The following is an 18316-nucleotide window of genomic DNA, read 5'->3' as shown; positions in this document are numbered from 1 at the left end:
CCACAACCCAATCTGGCAAACAAAGCTTCCATAAAAGTCTTCCATGGAATGATTGGACAACAAAATCCAAGAACCCTCTTCCACTCAGTCTGCGTAAAGCTGTTCCTTTTAATACAAGCTCCTGATAGACTCACAGATGGGTTGCCATGCAGAGCAACTCTGAAGATGAAAGGGAGGTACAGACAAAAAGAAGCGGCACTAGAGTCAGTGGGCCGCCACTACTAGTCTGTCACTTCCTCATCTGTAGATGACTTTCATTATACTGAAAGGTAAACACAGGATCATCCATTCACAATAGGTAAAAACTGTGACCATCTGCTCCCCTCCCTGCAAAATGACCTCTGCAAGTCACATAACAGGTCTAAAAGAGCCTCCCATATAAGTCAATGAGTCCCCTCCTATCCAATGTGTGAATGGCCCATGAACTAGCCGTAAAGCATCTCTCTTAATTAGAGATGAGCGAGCATACTCGATAAGGCAAACTACTCGAGCGAGTAATGCCTTATTCGAGTACCTGCCCGCTCGTCTCTAAAGATTCGGCTGCTGGTGCGGGTGAACGGTGAGTTGCGGAGGTGAGCAGTGGGGAGAGAGGGAGAGAGAGAGATCTCCCCTCCGTTCCTCCCAGCCGGCACCCGAATCTTTAAAGACGAGCGGGCAGGTGCTCGAATAAAGTAGTTTCCCTTATCGAGTATGCTCGCTCATCTCTACTCTTAATGCTGTGAAATGCAGCTCAGGAGAGATAGCATCCCCCATAGTCATCTATAGGCAGCAAAATAAAATATTTTAAATCAGAAAATAAATACAGATTAGGAAAATGCTTCATTTTCTGGCTTTAAAAAGTTTTTAATAACGCTTATTTATCCATCGCCAGATGTCAGAGGGCTTGTTTTTAAGTGGAGTGAAATGGAAAAAAAACTCTGAAATTCAGCCATCTTTGTATGCGTCTTGTTTCTGACGCCATCATTTTTTATTTTTCCGTCTACATAGTTCTGTGGGGGCTCATTTTTTGCAGGACATCCAGCAGTTTCTATTGGTACCATTATGGTATACATACAACTTTTTGATTGCATTTTCCTTAGAGACGTGGGTGACTAAAAAATGTGCAATTCTGGAGTTTTTCTTTTTTTGCTCTGACTACGTTCACTGTGGGAGGTAAATGCATTATTTAGATAGATCGGACTTTTACAGATGCAGCGATACAAAATATGTATTTTTTGTTTTATTATTTAGATTCTATTATAAATATGGCAAAAGGTTTTTTTTAAAAACTTTTATTACCTTTTTTTTCTATTAGTAAAACTTTTTAACACTTATTCTTACTTCCTTTTTTTTTTCAGTCCCCATGGGGGACAAGAACTTGTGATGGTTTGATCACTCCTGCAGTATAGCATTACATTATACTGCGACCTGACAGGCACTCCATCAAGCCATGGCTTGATAGGTACTCTGCAATGGCAGCCCTAGGGCCTTTCAATCTCATGGCAGGGGGCCGTACGGGACCCCCCGAACATTGGTCAGGGCACTCAATGGGTTAACAGCTCCGCTGCGCAGAGAAGCTTATCGAAGCTGTTTTAAGTGAGTGTTGGCTGTAATAAACAGCCGGCACCCACATTGTATAGAGTGGGATCCACCTGCGATTCCCCTCCATATAAACCCCAAAGATGCAGGACGTAATTGTACATCCTGTGGCATTAAGAGGTTAACACTGGCAGGTCGGACCCTGCATGGGGCCACCGGCGTCTTCTCGCAGCAGAGGAGAAGACACCGCTGACCCCAGCTTACCTGTCCGGTCTTTTCCTCCTCTGCTGCGAATGTGCCTGGCAGAGCAACGGCCAACACATGCACAGTTGGGAGGACGCTGCGCAGTCACTATGGCGATGACGCGGCTGCTGCGGCCATTCTGCAATGATGAAGCCGGCCGTGCATAGCTCGCACAAAATCGCAGGATGCGATTTCTCCTGCGTGAATGGGAAAAAAAATAAAAATAAAAAATAATAAATCGCAATTGATTTCTGCTTGTGGGCAGGAAATCGCGTTTTCTCATGGCATGCTATGGGCTGGATTTGCTGCAGAATGCGAAGGCAGAATCCCGCTCTGGATTTCGCAATGCAAATCTGCCTGTGTGCAGGAGGCCTTAATCCTACTACTGGGCGAGATTGTTGTACCAAAGGCCCATTTACACGCAACGATTATCGCTCAAAATTTGTTAAAACAAGAAAAAGTGAGTGTAAACGAGAAGCTATTGTGCACTATTCATTCACTTGTCTTATTGCTGAGTTTCAGCCTGCATAACAATAGTCGCTAATTTGGTCACTTGTCATTAGGTTTAAACAACATTCATTAGGTCTTTCAAACGACTTGAGAGGTGGGGTGATTGTTTGCCAGCTAAACACAATGACTCATGCAGCAGTAGACAATGGCTTTTTCTTCGCACCAATTAAAAACCTACCTAGAGATTCTTTGTATAAACACGCCCACCTGAGCAAACACAATGTTTACAGCGCAAACGAGTAAAATGGCGAGGATTGCAAATGATTATCTTTACGTGAAAGCAAAAAAGTCGTTAATACTCGTTTGCTTAAACTACAATCGTTGCGTGTAAAAAAATAAAAATAAAAAAAATACGGACTTAAGGGTACTTTTACAGATTGCGAAAAATCATTCGCCCGATTCAACGAGCAAGCGTTAAGTTTTCTAATTCAGTTGGGCGGTCAGTCTAAACACACAGATAAATGTATTTATTTATTGGGATTTTTCAGGCGGTCAGTTCTCTGTATAAGTGAATGACAACTGAATGGTCGGTGTTGGAACCAAACAATTAGGGAACAAGCCAACATTGATTTTTATGTTGGCATAAAATGAACGGTGAATGATTAGTGAACTAAATCATCGTTCAATCATTGGCTGCGTTTACACTCAACGATTATCGTTCAATTTCGAATGTTCCAGCGAGTGTAAAAGACCCTTAAACTGGACTATCACTTTTAGCAGTAAGGGTCGGTTTACACCAATTCCTCGTATAAACAAGTGAACGATGTCAGAGTTCGTTGGGGCAGCCTGTTTATATTGGCAGATACATCGTTGGCTTGTTCACACGAAAAATTGTTCACATTCACTGCATTTAAAATAAAAGCAAACGAGCCAATGATGATTTTTGTGTCGACAATAGAATCTAAGGTGAGGCGAGGAAGGAGCCAAGTGAGAGGAAAACAAAGAGACCTGGAGACATGCTATTGCCGCTAACAGTAAGTGTTTTATTGTCTCCGAGCTGTTAACTTTACATCTATACTACTCAGCATTTCTCTCCAATGTCTGCCATGCTGCTGCTTCTGTGTATATAACAGATACTAATAGGGGAGAAGGATCTCCTCTTTTCTTGTTGCGCTGTGTATAGCAGACGACACAGCAGTTCGTCTTCAACCACCAGCTTAAGGACAACTGAAAATTACAGATTGAGCCTGCAGAGTGGAAAACTGCAGAATACAATTAATATAACAGGAGGACCGCGTTATTACTCACTGAACACACATGACAACTCATTCCGAGACGTGATGTAAAAGGTTATGTACAAAGTGACATGCATTTAGCATATCTTCCTGAGTAAATAATCATATTTTTGTTTAAATCACTAATAAAAGGCTTGACTGGACATTGTACCAATAAACTTTTCAGTTATGGATATTTTGCTCAATATAGATATTTTTCTCTACTTGTACATGGAGAAACTGAAACTTTTCAATGGTAACAACCTGTTCCTCAAAGGCCACAGGAACAGTCTTATAAGATATTGAAAGATTTTCGAGTGCTGTCTGCTCTATTTTGCCACAATGAAGGGGTGTGCCAAAACCCACTATCGAAGGCAGGAACCTGTGTTTGAAAACGAAAGTAAAAGTGCGGCATAACGCCGCGATCAAGGTCACGGCGCTTTGCTGAGAGCATGTGTGAGACTGGTCGTAGTCCTGATGATTAAAAGACTCCTGTCACACTGTTATAATAAAGGAGATGATAGTTAAGCCTCCTGACTGTATACTTACGGTTTGCATCTTATTTGTGTGAATGTACAGAGTTACAGTGATAATAATACTGTCCTTCCAGCAGGCAGAGGTGGTACATGTTCTAGCCGGCCACGTGATGTTGTGCTGATGCATCATGTGTTGGACAGCACAGAATAGTGAAATAGAAAGAGAGGACCAATCTCAACATCAAGATAGTGCCAGCTAAGTATCAGACATGAGGCTGCACTGCATGGTAGTGCCTGCAATGTACATAGGAGATGTCCAGAGTGTGACAGGCAATCAGGTGAGGGGGACAGTTATGGAAAAATCTGTTTTATCTGGAGGTGCTGTTTAAGCATACTGGATAAATTGTATAACTTATTAGACCAAATCATAATCCATAATTGCTGAAACAATTAATAGATAAGCCAGCCTTAGGCCTCCCTTACACAGACGTTTTTGTACAGCGTTTTGCGCTGTCTTTTCAGCACTGCGCTAAACGCTGTACAGCGCTCCCATTCATTTCAATGGGGCTGCTCACACAAGCGACAAAACTCAGTTTTTCTTTGACAGCGATGTATGTTCTATCTTTGGCAGTTTTCAGCCCTGCGTCACCCATTGAAATGAATGGGCAGCGGTTTCAACGCTGCTGAAAACGGGGCACGACTTAGTACCACGTTTTTTGGCAGCGCTAAAACGCAAGTGCTAGCTGCAGTACCTAAATAAAATACATAAATAAAAATAAAGGAATACTCATCTACCTGGCACCCGCCGCTGTTCTCCGAAGCTCCGGGTAGGCTGCCGGGCACTTGTCAAGCCAACAAAGCATCTATTGCTAGTGACAGGGATTGAAATCCCAGCCTGCCAGTAAGAGATGGGGAGAGTAGCGCAGATTTCACCAATGAATGGCTGTGATTGGTGCAGAGTGCTGGCTGTGATTGGCTGAGGCTGCTAACACTCAGCAGGCTTAGCCAATCATAGCGATCTCTTGCTGGAGGCGGGGTCTTCTTCTGAGTATTTTTTTTTCCAGGATCCTTGGCCGCGTTAGCCAAAATATTGTCAAAACGCATGACATTGCTGCTGAAACCTCATTAAACGCAGCATTGAAAAACGCTGCGGCTCTGCAAACGTCTGTATGAGGGAGGCCTCACAGTAATGTATAAGTAAAACCGTATATATACAGACCATTAAGCGTCTCTGATGCGGAGCCAGTGATAGATGCAGGGGAGTTTGTTCCTCTGGACTGCTGAGCTGAAGAGGAAGGATCATCAACTATCACCAACATATCGCTGCTGCTCTCATCTAGTGCAATTGATCCAGTATGGAGTTCACTGCTAATGGATATCTAGTGAAGAAGTAACAATATAATTATCTTGTCATCAATACAATTACAATTGACGGAATAAAAAGAGGGTTCTTTATTTCATTCGACAGTGATTCATCTCCCCAAAAAATAACTTATAGGGGTTTTTCAAAATGTTGAAATAATTGCCCCATGGAATAGGATTAAAAAAACAAAAAACACCAAATCATTTACCCTTTAACTGCTCCTTTGCTTCAGCACGGCTGCTCTGGTCCCTGCTCTTACAGGAAGTCCTAACACCACTTTCATGTCATTGCTCGTCACGTGAACATGACATTAATCGCTTCCAGTAGGGCCTGAAGTGGCGTGCTGGAGCAGAGGGATGGTTCAGGGGAAATGGACCTGACCTACTCCTGCTACACTGCAGAAGCTTTAACCCTGTGCCGTACTTTTGCCATCAGCCAGGATTAAAGCCCAGGACCAAGAGCCATACATTTACCGTGCTTGGTCCTTGACGGATCAAGCCATGTCTGAAACCTCAGCCCCTTTCCTTCTCTCAATGCGCTGGCTAAAATATGCAAAGAAACTTTATTGTAAGATTTTTCCAGGCTAAAATAAAGTGCAAACTATAGTCTGAAAAACACGATTTGCATGGTTTATTAGCATATTTCAATGTAATATATAACCATTATATAATTGTTGAAATAATAATAAAAGAAAATAGTGGGGAATAGTAGTAGCGTTAACTACCGTAGGCAAGTAAACAGAAATGGCCAAAGTTTTGAATGTCATGAAGCATGGACGGACTGACTATTTAATTCCCATCCCTAACCCGACCTAAGGCCTCCTTCCCACGAACGGATTTCCGCCACGTAATTCGCAGCGAAACTCCGCTGCGTTCTATTGAACCTAATAGCTCAGTGCTCACGGTGCGGAATTCCACCGCGGAATTCCGCACCGTGAAATCTCCCGTCCTCGCCCGCGGCATGCTCTATTTTCCGCGGGTGTACGCGCTGAAGGCTTCCATTGCAGTCAATGGAAGCCGTCCGCTCACGCTATCTCCCGCTGTAACACAGCGGAAGATAGTGTGAAAACGCTTTCCCGCCTACCGCCGCCGCGTCATATGACGCAGCCGGCGCGTCACATGACACGGCGGTGGGCGTGTCATGTGACGCGGCGGCGGTGGACGGGGAAACGTCATGCGGGACCCAGAACGGCGGATCCGCTGGTAAGTATGGGGTCTCTGGGGGGCGCCGGCCTAAACTAACCAAATATTTTTGACATTTGATTACAAAACAAGCACAGTTACACTCACTTCACTGAAAGGACTGGGCATTGCAGAGTCGACACTGATAAAGGAGTCCTCTCCATCTGCAGACAGATTTGAGTTATCAGCTGAGGGTACAAATGGGATAACCAAGTTAATACCATCCTTTTTTTTCTTTCCATCAATCTCATCATCTTTTTTTTTCTGAAATGAAAAGAAACAAATAAAAACAGTCAGTAATATAGGACAATAAAAACAAGGTCATGATACAAAGCAAAAACATTACCGCCGAGTAGTTACATTTGAAGATCAAAGTGAGCTTGTCTCCTTCAAAATATATGTAAAGGTGCGTTTAGACAAAACGATTAGCATCCCCAAAATTTTTCTAACGAAAGTAAAGGATTACACTGTGCAACAAATGTTAAAAACACTTTCATAACAGAAAGTAATTGATAAGTTTCTGTAAAATTAAAACCTGCTGATTCCACCGGTAACACTGAATACTAGCAGCACCTCTCATTTTCAAGTAACGAACCATTTCCTTTATTTAACCCCTTCGTGCCCGCCGATATGCTTTTTATAAACCAAAATACACATATTTAGTATCGCTGCGTCCGCAAAAGTCCGATCTATCAAAAGTAACACATTTACCCCACGCAGAGAACGTTGTCAGAAAAAAAATACAGACCGATAGTATGGTGCTTTTTTGGTCACTCTGTCTCCAAGAAAAAAATGCAATAAAAAGCGATCAAATAGTCGTATGTGTTCCCAAATGGTACCAACAGAAACTACAGGATGTCCTGCAAAAAGAATTTGCTCTCACACAATTATGTTGACGGAGAAATAAAAAAGCTATTGTGTGCAGAAGATGGCGGCAGAAAATAATTAAAAAAACTTTTAATATTTTAGAAAAAAAAGTAGTACAGCAAAAATAAAAAAAACAAAAAAACAAAAAACCAAACTAAAAACTTGGTATTGTAGTAATCGTACTGACCCATAGAGTGAAGTTATTGTGTCATTTTTGTTGCCGTTTATGCGCACTAGAAACAAGACGCACCAAAATATGGCGGAACCTCATTTTTTTCCATTTCCCTCGACTTAGAATTTCTTGAACGTTTTCCAGTACATTATATGTACCATAGATAATAAAACACATCCCGCAAAAAACAACCCGCAGACAGCTACGTCGATGGATAAATAAGGCAGTTACGATTTTTTAAAAAGGGGGAGGAAAAAATGAGAATGGAAAAAGTGAAAGCTTGGTCACTAAGTGGTTAAGATGATGACAGTTTGGACCTGCCGCAATATTACTATTGGACTTTTTGGTGGAAAATGACGCTTGGATCTCGACTTCCTGCTCTAAGAAACATTTTACCTCTGTAAGAACCAGCAAGAGCAGCCCATCATATTTGGATTGTACCTCTATTTGTAACGGTCTTAAATGACTGAGATGTCTTCCGAGCGCAATACGCAGTTTTATTTCATTATTATATATTCATCTATATCATATATATCATCATATATATAATAAATACCTATTCATTTCAATGGGTTCGTTCACATAAATGTATTTTTTCACACGATGTACAACCGCGTGAAAAAATATGCAGCATGACCTTGTTGGGTCGTATTACACACTGCAAAACATTTAAGTGAGTGGGCGGGCATTACATTACTCCCCAAAACTGGAAAAGCTTACGTGGCAGAAAAAAATGGATATCATATTTGAATTCAGCGCACAGTTATACTGTATATTGACAATACTCCAGGCACCTCACTAGGTTATGAAGATAAATGTAAATAGCGGTTGCGTAAAACAAGACGAAATTAGTGAGGAAATAACCTTTTCTGCGTATTTTTCCCTTTTTCTCTTGCGCTCTTTTACTTTGTTGGTCTCTTCTTGCTGCCTTTTCTCCTCTTGTCTCTGGCGCACTATAAAAACAATGAGACATTAAAAAAAATGAATAATTGTAACATTTAAAGATTTTGGAAAATTCTATAATAGTGCCAGCCTTGGAGGCTGGTTCAAATTCACAAGTACTAATGTGTGCTTCACCTAATGTGCCATTTCACTTTATGGAAAGCAGAAGACAGGTACAGTATTCCCAAAAAATTGGATTTCTAGTAAAAGGATTTTGTCATGCATATCGTGAAATGGCAACAGTTTGGAGTGCAGGAGTTTTTTCAGGCTAAAATCTGAGTATAAGAAACAATGCAATTACACTGTGAATCCATAGTGGTGTCAGCCACAAGCACATCCTATCAGAATGGGAACTAAAGTGCTATTCAATACTCCTGTATAAAAAACAGACAAAGTATTATAGAGGCAAGTACTTTATCGGCTAACCTAAAAAATTATATTTGCAAGCTTCCACAGCTCAAAGGCCCCTTCATCAGGCGGTAGAAAATGAACAAAGGCACAATAATTTTAATGAGGTTATATCCAGACAGTCAAGATATTGCTCTGGCTTAACACTTAAAAAATGATGAGGTACAACCATTAGTAGCAAGGATATGTGTCCTTGGCTACCAGGGGCAGGCTGGGCAAGGAGGCATGAGTATGGAGCCACACAGCCACCCGACTCGGACTACGGCTGTTTTCCTCTTGGATGAAAGTTGCCATAATGGAAGTCAGAACACAAGGTTGCTGTGTTACCTACAGGAGCACAGAGATTACAGCCAAGACTCTCAGCGCCCCTATGCAAGCTGCGAGATAGCGACATTGGGCCACTAGTGCCGGGCCAGAAGACGATTTTTCATCCGTTATGAATAGTTAAGTGTAGGTTTATTTTTTCTATTGTGCAAGTTATTCTTTGGGGACACTTGTTAAGGAGGCACCTGTGAGCACAATTAATACCATGAAGACAGTTTTTACTATTAAGGGGTACTTAAGATTATTTTAAAAAGCCCCATTTGGAGAGATTTCAAAAGTGGCACAAATGTGGGCATTATTACTATGTGGGAGCACAAAGGAGGCATTATTGTGTGTGGCACTAAGAACAGGATTATTATACTGACTGTGTAGTGCAATATTACCCTCTCTAGCACAACATGAGGCGCTATTTTGCACTATTATTTTTAGTGGCACCATCTATATAAACACTTTTTTTTTCAGGGGCACTGCCTGCGCAAGCACTATATTTAGAGGATACCTATGAAAAAATTATTTCTAAAGCACAGTATTTGGGGGGACTATTTCACACAGCAGGTACAGTAATGGGGGCAGATGGGACAGCAACAGATGCAGAAGTTGGGTAATAATAAGTAGAGTTAGTGTAGGTCAGGAAAGGGTTAATGTGTTCTGGAAAAGTTAGGAGCCAAAGATGTCTGTGTCACACACTTTGCAGAGACAAGTTGTGGCTGGAAGAAATCTTTATGGCAGTCTGGACTGAAAGGAAAAAGGGAAAAATGAACAACCCCAGAGAAGATGTCACCTGTGAATAACTAACTATAACTGTACTGTAATCATTTATATGGTGTGCAGAGCACCTGTGTAGAATTGGCATCTACCAATATAAAGTCACTGTGCAGTGGTAATATTTTTGGGGTCCTCCCTCCCCCCCCCCCCCCCCCCCCGGGTCTCCGGTAAATTAACACTTATCATTAGGATACACATCTACGACGCTGTGAGTGTGGGTCAGTAGACCTGCAGTTGGGTTAGGACACTAGTCTGTGTTATAAGCAACAAAAAGTGCCTGTAATATCCCTGTTTCAAAATAGCTACATAGAGAAGAATTATATTAATGGGTACTTGTGTTGCACAGGGGTCAATCAAAAAATAATGCCTCCGTGTCTGTAACTTTTTTTCTATTCGAATGATTGAGAATGGCTATGAACAATGTTATATTAGTAGAGTAAGGACACATATATGCTTTTCTTTTTCAGACTTGAGAACTTGAGGGTAAAACAAAGCCAGCACTGAATTTATGGCAAAAGAGGGGTGTGCGCCTTAGGAAATCCATAAATCGGCTGAAGCATGTTTAAGGGAGACGCATGCACTGGATCAGCAACATCCTGAACTGTGCTGCATCTGTCTCCTAAAATCAACCCATCAGTCCGTTGTCAGTCCTCATCGGTGACTGATGCTGATGGATGGCCACTCCTTGGCTTATCTGCAATTTTTGGTTCCTCCTGCTTGAAACCTCTTCACCGAACATGGATGTCTATTTCAACATCCCCATAAACATTTTTCAGCCTATATGGACTCTCGTAGGTGCACATCCCTCTTTTGCCAGGAATTTAATGACCGCTTTTTGATTTAAACTCAGATCCATGGTTCTAATTCATAATTCTAATTCACAGTCACTCGAATAAAAAGTTATCAATGTTGCAAGTGAAAAGTCCCGCAGCACACCTTTATAATGCAAGTTATATGCAGAGGTTACAGCAAAGGGAAATGCAAAGAAACCTGTGGGGCCACGGATATCCTGTCCCAGACTAATCCTGCAGTCAGCAATGAAGTAGCAGCATCAATGGTGTAGTAAAATAGAAAAAAGATTTATTGCTCCATAAAAATGGCGACGTTTCGACTAGGTGAGTCTTTATCAATAATAAATCAATGATAAAGACTCACCTAGTCGAAACGTCGCCATTTTTATGGAGCAATAAATCTTTTTTCTATTTTACTACACCATTGATGCTGCTCTTTCATTGCTGACTGCTCGAATAAAAAGTTAAAGATGGAGGCATTATTGTTTGATTGACCCTCATATTTATGTTAGGAGCTTGATTCTGGTACTGTATTTAAGATAAGAGTTTGGTTTTAGAGTTGTATTTATGTTCTGAACTTGGTTCTGAGGCTGTATGTGTATATTAGATTTTTCTTAAACAGGTAAAAGGGGTTTGGTCATTAAATAAAATAAAATCCTATACTTACCTAATCCTTCCCAGTCAGTCAACTTACCAGATCTTCACCTCACCCATCTCCTCCTGTCTCCTGCAGTCCGGGGGAAGTCACTTCACCTCCAGCTGGCTGATTCTTCTGCTTCCTGTGAGGTTACATACATTGCCCGGCAGTCATCTTCTTGCCAGCCAATGTACATTATGTCGCAGTTCACAGTCCAGCAGAGGGAGTGCCAATCTACTGCAGAGACTGCTCATGCACGCGGTCTCTGAAATAGATTAGAATTCCTTCCTAGCCAGTGAACGTGACCTTCACTGGCCGGCCCATAACAAGCCGTCCGGCATACGGTGAGGTGACGGGGGGTACTGTAGAAATCAGCGATGAGAATATGTGGTGAGGAGAATATGTGGTAAGGAGACTGACAGGGGACAAATAGGCGGGAATATGATTTCTTTTTTAATGACAAAAAACACTAAGTTAAAAATACACAGTGTGGCTGACTGTACACGCTTAAATTATGGTTCAAAAGGATTTTATTGGTCTGCCGTGTATACATAGTGTGTGTGTACAATATTATACTTCGATATCAATGGATAAACTGTATAAACAATCTAGGCTTCTATTCTTTTCTTTTTGTCTTCTTTCCTGTAATGTAATCTCTTGCTATGAGGCAGTTTATTTTCTTAATTAAACGTTTTTAAACAACTCCAAAATGTCTAGTTCTTATAACTAATTTAGGAAAATAATATCTAAATATAGTATAACATGCAACTTGGATTGATGGTTGGAGTGAAATAGAGTATAGAAAGAGTAGAGAAGAGAGATGAAATGAGGCGGGGGGAGAGGGGGGGATAGGGAGGGTTGTGTGGGATGAGATCCGGTCCAAGTCTCATAAAGGTTGGAGTATATTTACTGTTTTTTGGTGTCAATGATCCGTTGATTGTGGTATAGCTATGATCGCGTTCGTGATTGGGGGGGCACCAGTTTCCAACCAGGTGGTTAGGTCTGGAGAGTGTCGGAACCGATCCCAGTTCATCCAGGTGACAATATGTTTCTCATGTCTTAGTTCATCTTTAGCACATAACTCTTCCATGTGTTTTATCTGGTCCATGGCCTCCAGCCACATTATTCTGGTGGGGGGTAACGTAGATTTCTAAGTTCTGGGTATTATTTGTCTCGTGGTCAGAACAAAGAATCTAAGTAAGGATTTTTTAGCTTGTGTCACTGGTCCGGGGAGCATAGACAGTAATGCAATCTCTGGTGTAAATAGAACTTGGTTTCTGCTGACCGCAATGTAGAGGGCATTGACCTCTTGCCAGAGGTGTTGGATACGAGGGCATGACCACCATAGGTGAATAAATGACCCTTTTTCTGTTGTGCATCTCCAGCAGGTATCTGGATACTGGGGGAATATCCTGGCTAGTTTCACTGGGGTCTGATACCATCTTATTAGAATTTTGTAGTTTAGCTCCTGTATTCTGTTAGAGATAGTAATTTTGTGCGATAGGATGTATGCCTTTTCCCAGGACTCCTCTGGGGGGATGCCAATCAGGTCTTGTTCCCAGTTCCTTATTATATCTCTCCCACAGTTTTGGGTGTCTCTTTCGATCAACATCCGATACAATGCCGATATTGTTGATTGTTCTGAAGTGGGTGAGATACTTATTTTCTCAAAAGAGGTAATGGGGCGGCTTAGTTGTTGGATGGTTCCTAGTGACCTGATGTAATGTCTAAGCTGTAGATACTGGAACCACGCTCCGGGCTGGGGTCTCCGCTCTCCCTGTATGTCGTTCAGCGGCCTGAGTCCCTCTTCCGAGACCACGTTCAAATTATGCTCACAGTGTGGATACCTGCCCAATTTGGATTTCTGTGGCCGGCAGCGACTGGGCATAATTTGGCTGCATGCGGCCATTCACACAGTGTGTTTACACCTTTAGGGTGGGCCTATACTCACGAGTCAATGGTGTGTGCCTGCCCTCCAGCTAAAAATCTCCAACCAGCCTCTGTTGGCTACTGAAGTACCTCCCTGCAAGGACAGATGTCAATGATTGCTGTTGTATTATTTAAGTTTCTATGGTGGCGGGGCATGGCCATCCCAAGAATGTGGTTATGGATCGTGCCACTATGGATTTTCAAAAAATAAAATGAAAATGCAATCACAGTACCTCATGTAAAAAACACTAAATGTGGTAAAATTGTAACTAACATCAAAGCTTTTTGTTTCTTTTTAAATTAGTCTGATAAAATGTACCAATGTAAATTAAACATATCAGTATTGAGTCCAGGTTGTTTACCTAGCAAAGGATTCACTAGAATGCATACAATTGTGTGTATTCCCCCAGCTGTAAGCTAGGCTTGTGCCATTTTTACAGCTGCATACCAGGGTGCATATGCAACACCCGGACCCCATGCATTACGACTGAACAGACTGTAGATCACCACAGAACCGGAATAAGTCCAAAATATATGCCATAAAGATATTTGATATATTACAACTGTCATTCACTGATAAAACCCTAAGAGATCATGAAAATGGTGATGAATTGTAACACAAAAGTATATCAGGACTAGTTCACATCTGTGGTAGTAATTTTCATTTGAAATCAGTCTGTCCGTTATGTTTTTGGAGCAGAAAACCGGAATTTAAACAGAATTAGGTGTTTTAGCTTTTTTCCACCCATTGATTTCTGGTATGGTTCCATTTTTAATTAAACAAATAATGTTGCAGACTGTTAAAGACATGGAACCATATCAGATATGTAAATGATGATAGTTGTGGAGTGATTAGATAAACGGTCTTGTCACCTGAGGCTCTAGCAGTGGTTCCCCCCCATGGCCTATAAAAAGCCTCTCCGAGGCTCCTTGTGTGCAGTGGAAGTTTTTTTCTGCTTGTGTAGAGCTTGTTGACCACTAGACGCCTCCATGACGCAATCAAAGAGATTTCGCCCATTTACCAGTTTAAGTGGGGGCGCATTATTGGAATGGGAGAAGCTGGATGGTCGTATTGATGAATGGCTTACCACCGGTGGTGTTTTAACCAGATGCTTAGGAGGTGTTTAGACCAGTTGCATTAAGACACACACAGACGGTAACCGATCTTGACAAACAACTAATAGAGAGAATTGGCTGGTCGTTCGACAAGCACAAGCGTCTCCAACTGTTTCATTGTCTGCCATTCGCACACAACGGGGTCAGAGAAATGCCTCCACCACATTGTCACAGTTCCGTGGCCACCCAGTCGACAGATTTATCGCCAATAGAACATGCATGGGACCATCTGGCACACCAACTTTCACAGCCTACGAATTTGCACAATCTAGAGCATGGGTGTCAAAATCATTTGCATGGAGGGCCACATGGTTTTCTTCAAAGGGCTATATATAAGGGCTCAAAATCACATGGGCGTATTTGCGCTCCATATTACACACTTATTTTTTTACATGCATAATCTGGACAGCTTAAGCACCAATGATTTGCATTTGGGTATGCAAATATATTTTACGCACAAAAAAAAAAAAAAATAGCAGCATGTCCTATTTTGGTCTGTATTATGGACCTAAATTTTCCATTAACCCCTTGAGTGGCAGGCCCGGAAATTTTCCGGGACAAGCTCCACTGCCGATAGTGATATAGCCCGGAAGATTTCCGGGCTATGTATCACTATGGGAGCTGCAGAGCACAATGCCACAAGCTGTGACATTGTGCTCTGCCTGCACTGTCCAACAGAGAACGAAGCAAGGGCTTTAAAAAACCAGCAGAAGATATTGCCGATCTGCCGGCAATTTCCTGCTTTTAAGTCTCCTGCTTTGTTTATAGGTTGCCATAGAGACCATCGGCTTGTCAGAAGCAAGCCGATGATCTCTGTGGCAGGGAGAGCTTGGTGTTTGGCTGTCAGAGGACAAGCAGGCACCTGCTCTTACAGCAGAGATCAGAGAAAACCTCCGATCTCTGCTGTGTTAACCCTTTACATGCTGCAGTCTATGTGACTGCAGCATGTAAAGGGCTGTCACTGCAGCATGTAAAGGGCTGTCACCATCAGACCCCCGGAATGTGATATAAAAAAATTATAAAAAACACTTGGCTCCCTTTACTTGGTAAAAAAATCAAAAATAAAATCACACATGTGGTATCCATGCGTCGTAATGACCCAGAGAAGGAAGTTAATGCATTATTTAACCCTTTAATGACATGGCCCCTTTTTTTTCTTTTTTCCCCCAATTTCTTTTTTTCCTCTTCCCTGTTTAAAAAAATCACAACTTGTCCCGCAAAAAACAAGCCCTTATATGGCCATGTCAATGGAAAAATGAAAAAAAGTTATGGCTCTTGAGACGCAACTGCAAAATTAGTTGAAATTCAATGATTAGACCATTTTTAAAAACCTGCCCTGGTGGGTCTGACAGGGTGGTAGGCAACCCGCCACTCAAGGGGCTAAAGTCAAAAGGATCATTAAAATACACCGAATACGCATAACACATGTATTCAGTGCATATTTATGCGTGAAGGCAGGAGAAATTTATGGGGCCTTCTTGCATTGTTTTGTGCATGTTAAAAACTTTGGAACTTCTTGTGTTCACTGAGTGTATTCACAAACATGCAGTGAATAGATCACTTTTTGGTCCATGAAAACGTTGCATATTTCTTGGACTGAAACTACATGCGCTTGTGTGAATGGGCCCTAAATGTAACTACTCCTTAACATGTTAATGGAGCTCTATGCACTATGATAGGGTTTTGCCCCTTCCTCCTTTTTACCCTCATTCCTTAAAGGGTGTCTACAGTGCCTGGTTAGAGGTATCAGAGCTGTGCCACCACCTGTGACTTGCTGAACAGAGCGGTGTGGAGGTTCGCTTTGGAGATCTGTATCTAGGATGGCACCTTCTCCCTGTGCTAGCACTGCCTCCTCTGCCAATCGCTGGCTGCATGGTTCTTCTGCGCCCAAGCCTCATTGCAGAACACCTAAAATGACGTGGTGGGCCGCATTCTACCTGCGGGTCTTGAGTTTGACGTGTGATCTAGAGGCTCAGTTACAGCAAATGTGGACTGATATGCCACAGAATACCATACAAAACCATCCTGCTTGGAGGCAAGAGACATACAGATAGTCCCCGACTTGCGAACATTCGAGTTACGAATTTCGCAAGATACGAACTATCTGTCCTGCACAGTATGATGTAATGCCTGTCCGGTCACATCGCGGTTGCTAGGCAGCCGGGGGTCTTCTGAAAGGCCCTAGGGCTGTCTATGCAGAGCGCCTATCAAGCCGTGCGCTTGATAGGCACTCTGCATAGGCAGCCCTGGGGCCTTTCAGGAGGTCCCCGGCTGCCTAGCAACCACACAGCGTCCCGCGATCTCATCGTGGGACGCTGTACGGGCCCCCTGAACGTCGGGTGCAGGCTGTTTCTTACAGCGGGCACCCGGCGGCAGCAGTTCCGACGAGCCGCGCCGCTCGTCAGAACTGTTAACACTTTAAATACCGCTGTCAGAGCGGTATTTAAAGTGTTAACAGTTCCGACAAGCGGCGTGGCTCGTCGGAACTGCTGCCGCCGGGTGCCCGCTGTAAGAACAGCTGGCACCCGACGTTGTATGGAGCGGGATCCACCCGCGATCCCGCTCCATACTACCATTTGTTCGACTTGCGAACAAAACGGACTTGCGAACGGGCTCCCGGAACGGAACCTGTTCGCAAGTCGGGGAGCACCTGTACTAAAGCCCTCATGCCCCCCCATATCATATCTTGTGATCCAAACTAGAGGTTGTACAACAGGGTACTAGAGCCTCCATGCCTGCACGTATCACATCTTATATCCATGCTAGAAGCGGTACAACAGGGCACTACAGCTTTCATACCCCCATATCACATCTTGTATCCAAGCTAAGGGTGGTACAACAGGGTACTAGAGCCTACATGCCCACCCGTATCACATTTTGTATTCAAGCTAGAGGCAGTACAACAGGGTGCTAGAGGCAGTACAACAGGGTACTAGAGCCTCCATGTCCCCCTCCAGCCCCGTATCACATAGTGTATCCAAGCTAGAAGGGGTACTAAAGCCTCCATCCATGCCTGCCCGTATTACATCTTGTAACCAAGCTAGAGGAGGTACACAACAGGGTACTAGAGCCTCCATGCCTGCCCGTATCACATCTTGTATCTGAGCTAGAGGTCGTACAACAGGGTACTAGAGCCTCCATGACCGCCTGTATCACATCTTGTATCCAAGCTAGAGGCGGTACAACAGGGTACTAGAGCCTCCATGACCGCCTGTATCACATCTTGTATCCAAGCTAGAGGTGGTACAACAGGGCACTACAGCTTTCATACCCCCATATCACATCTTGTATCCAAGCTAAGGGTGGTACAACAGGGTACTAGAGCCTACATGCCCACCCGTATCACATTTTGTATTCAAGCTAGAGGCAGTACAACAGGGTGCTAGAGGCAGTACAACAGGGTACTAGAGCCTCCATGTCCCCCTCCAGCCCCGTATCACATAGTGTATCCAAGCTAGAAGGGGTACTAAAGCCTCCATCCATGCCTGCCCGTATTACATCTTGTAACCAAGCTAGAGGAGGTACACAACAGGGTACTAGAGCCTCCATGCCTGCCCGTATCACATCTTGTATCCGAGCTAGAGGTCATACAACAGGGTACTAGAGCCTCCATGACCGCCTGTATCACATCTTGTATCCAAGCTAGAGGCAGTACAACAGGGTACTAGAGCCTCCATGACCGCCTGTATCACATCTTGTATCCAAGCTAGAGGCGGTACAACAGGGTACTAGAGCCTCCATGACCGCCTGTATCACATCTTGTATCCAAGCTAGAGGCGGTACAACAGGGTACTAGATCCTCCCTACAAGGGGTCAGTTTTCTGCAATAAATGATCCCTTTGCTCTGATATTGTAATCCC

The 18316-nt window shown here is 43.0% G+C and overlaps 1 protein-coding gene across 2 annotated transcripts in view; it reads right to left on the bottom strand.

Moving 5' to 3' along the window:
- The window catches only part of INO80 (INO80 complex ATPase subunit), a 158150-nt gene that overhangs the window by 2460 nt on the left and 137374 nt on the right, over window positions 1-18316 (bottom strand). For both annotated transcript variants that reach the window (XM_066608638.1, XM_066608639.1), the window contains exons 32-34: window positions 8409-8497; window positions 6614-6769; window positions 5181-5340 (exon numbers count right to left, since the gene is read on the bottom strand). In XM_066608638.1, the coding sequence (XP_066464735.1) occupies window positions 5181-5340; window positions 6614-6769; window positions 8409-8497 (405 nt within the window). The remainder of the gene's footprint in view (window positions 1-5180; window positions 5341-6613; window positions 6770-8408; window positions 8498-18316) is intronic.

The sequence above is a fragment of the Eleutherodactylus coqui genome, chromosome 6, assembly GCF_035609145.1.
Source record: "Eleutherodactylus coqui strain aEleCoq1 chromosome 6, aEleCoq1.hap1, whole genome shotgun sequence".
In the NCBI taxonomy this organism is placed as follows: domain Eukaryota; kingdom Metazoa; phylum Chordata; class Amphibia; order Anura; family Eleutherodactylidae; genus Eleutherodactylus; species Eleutherodactylus coqui.
The sequence above is the reverse complement of the archived record's forward strand: the minus strand, read 5'-3'. Positions and strand labels throughout refer to the sequence as shown.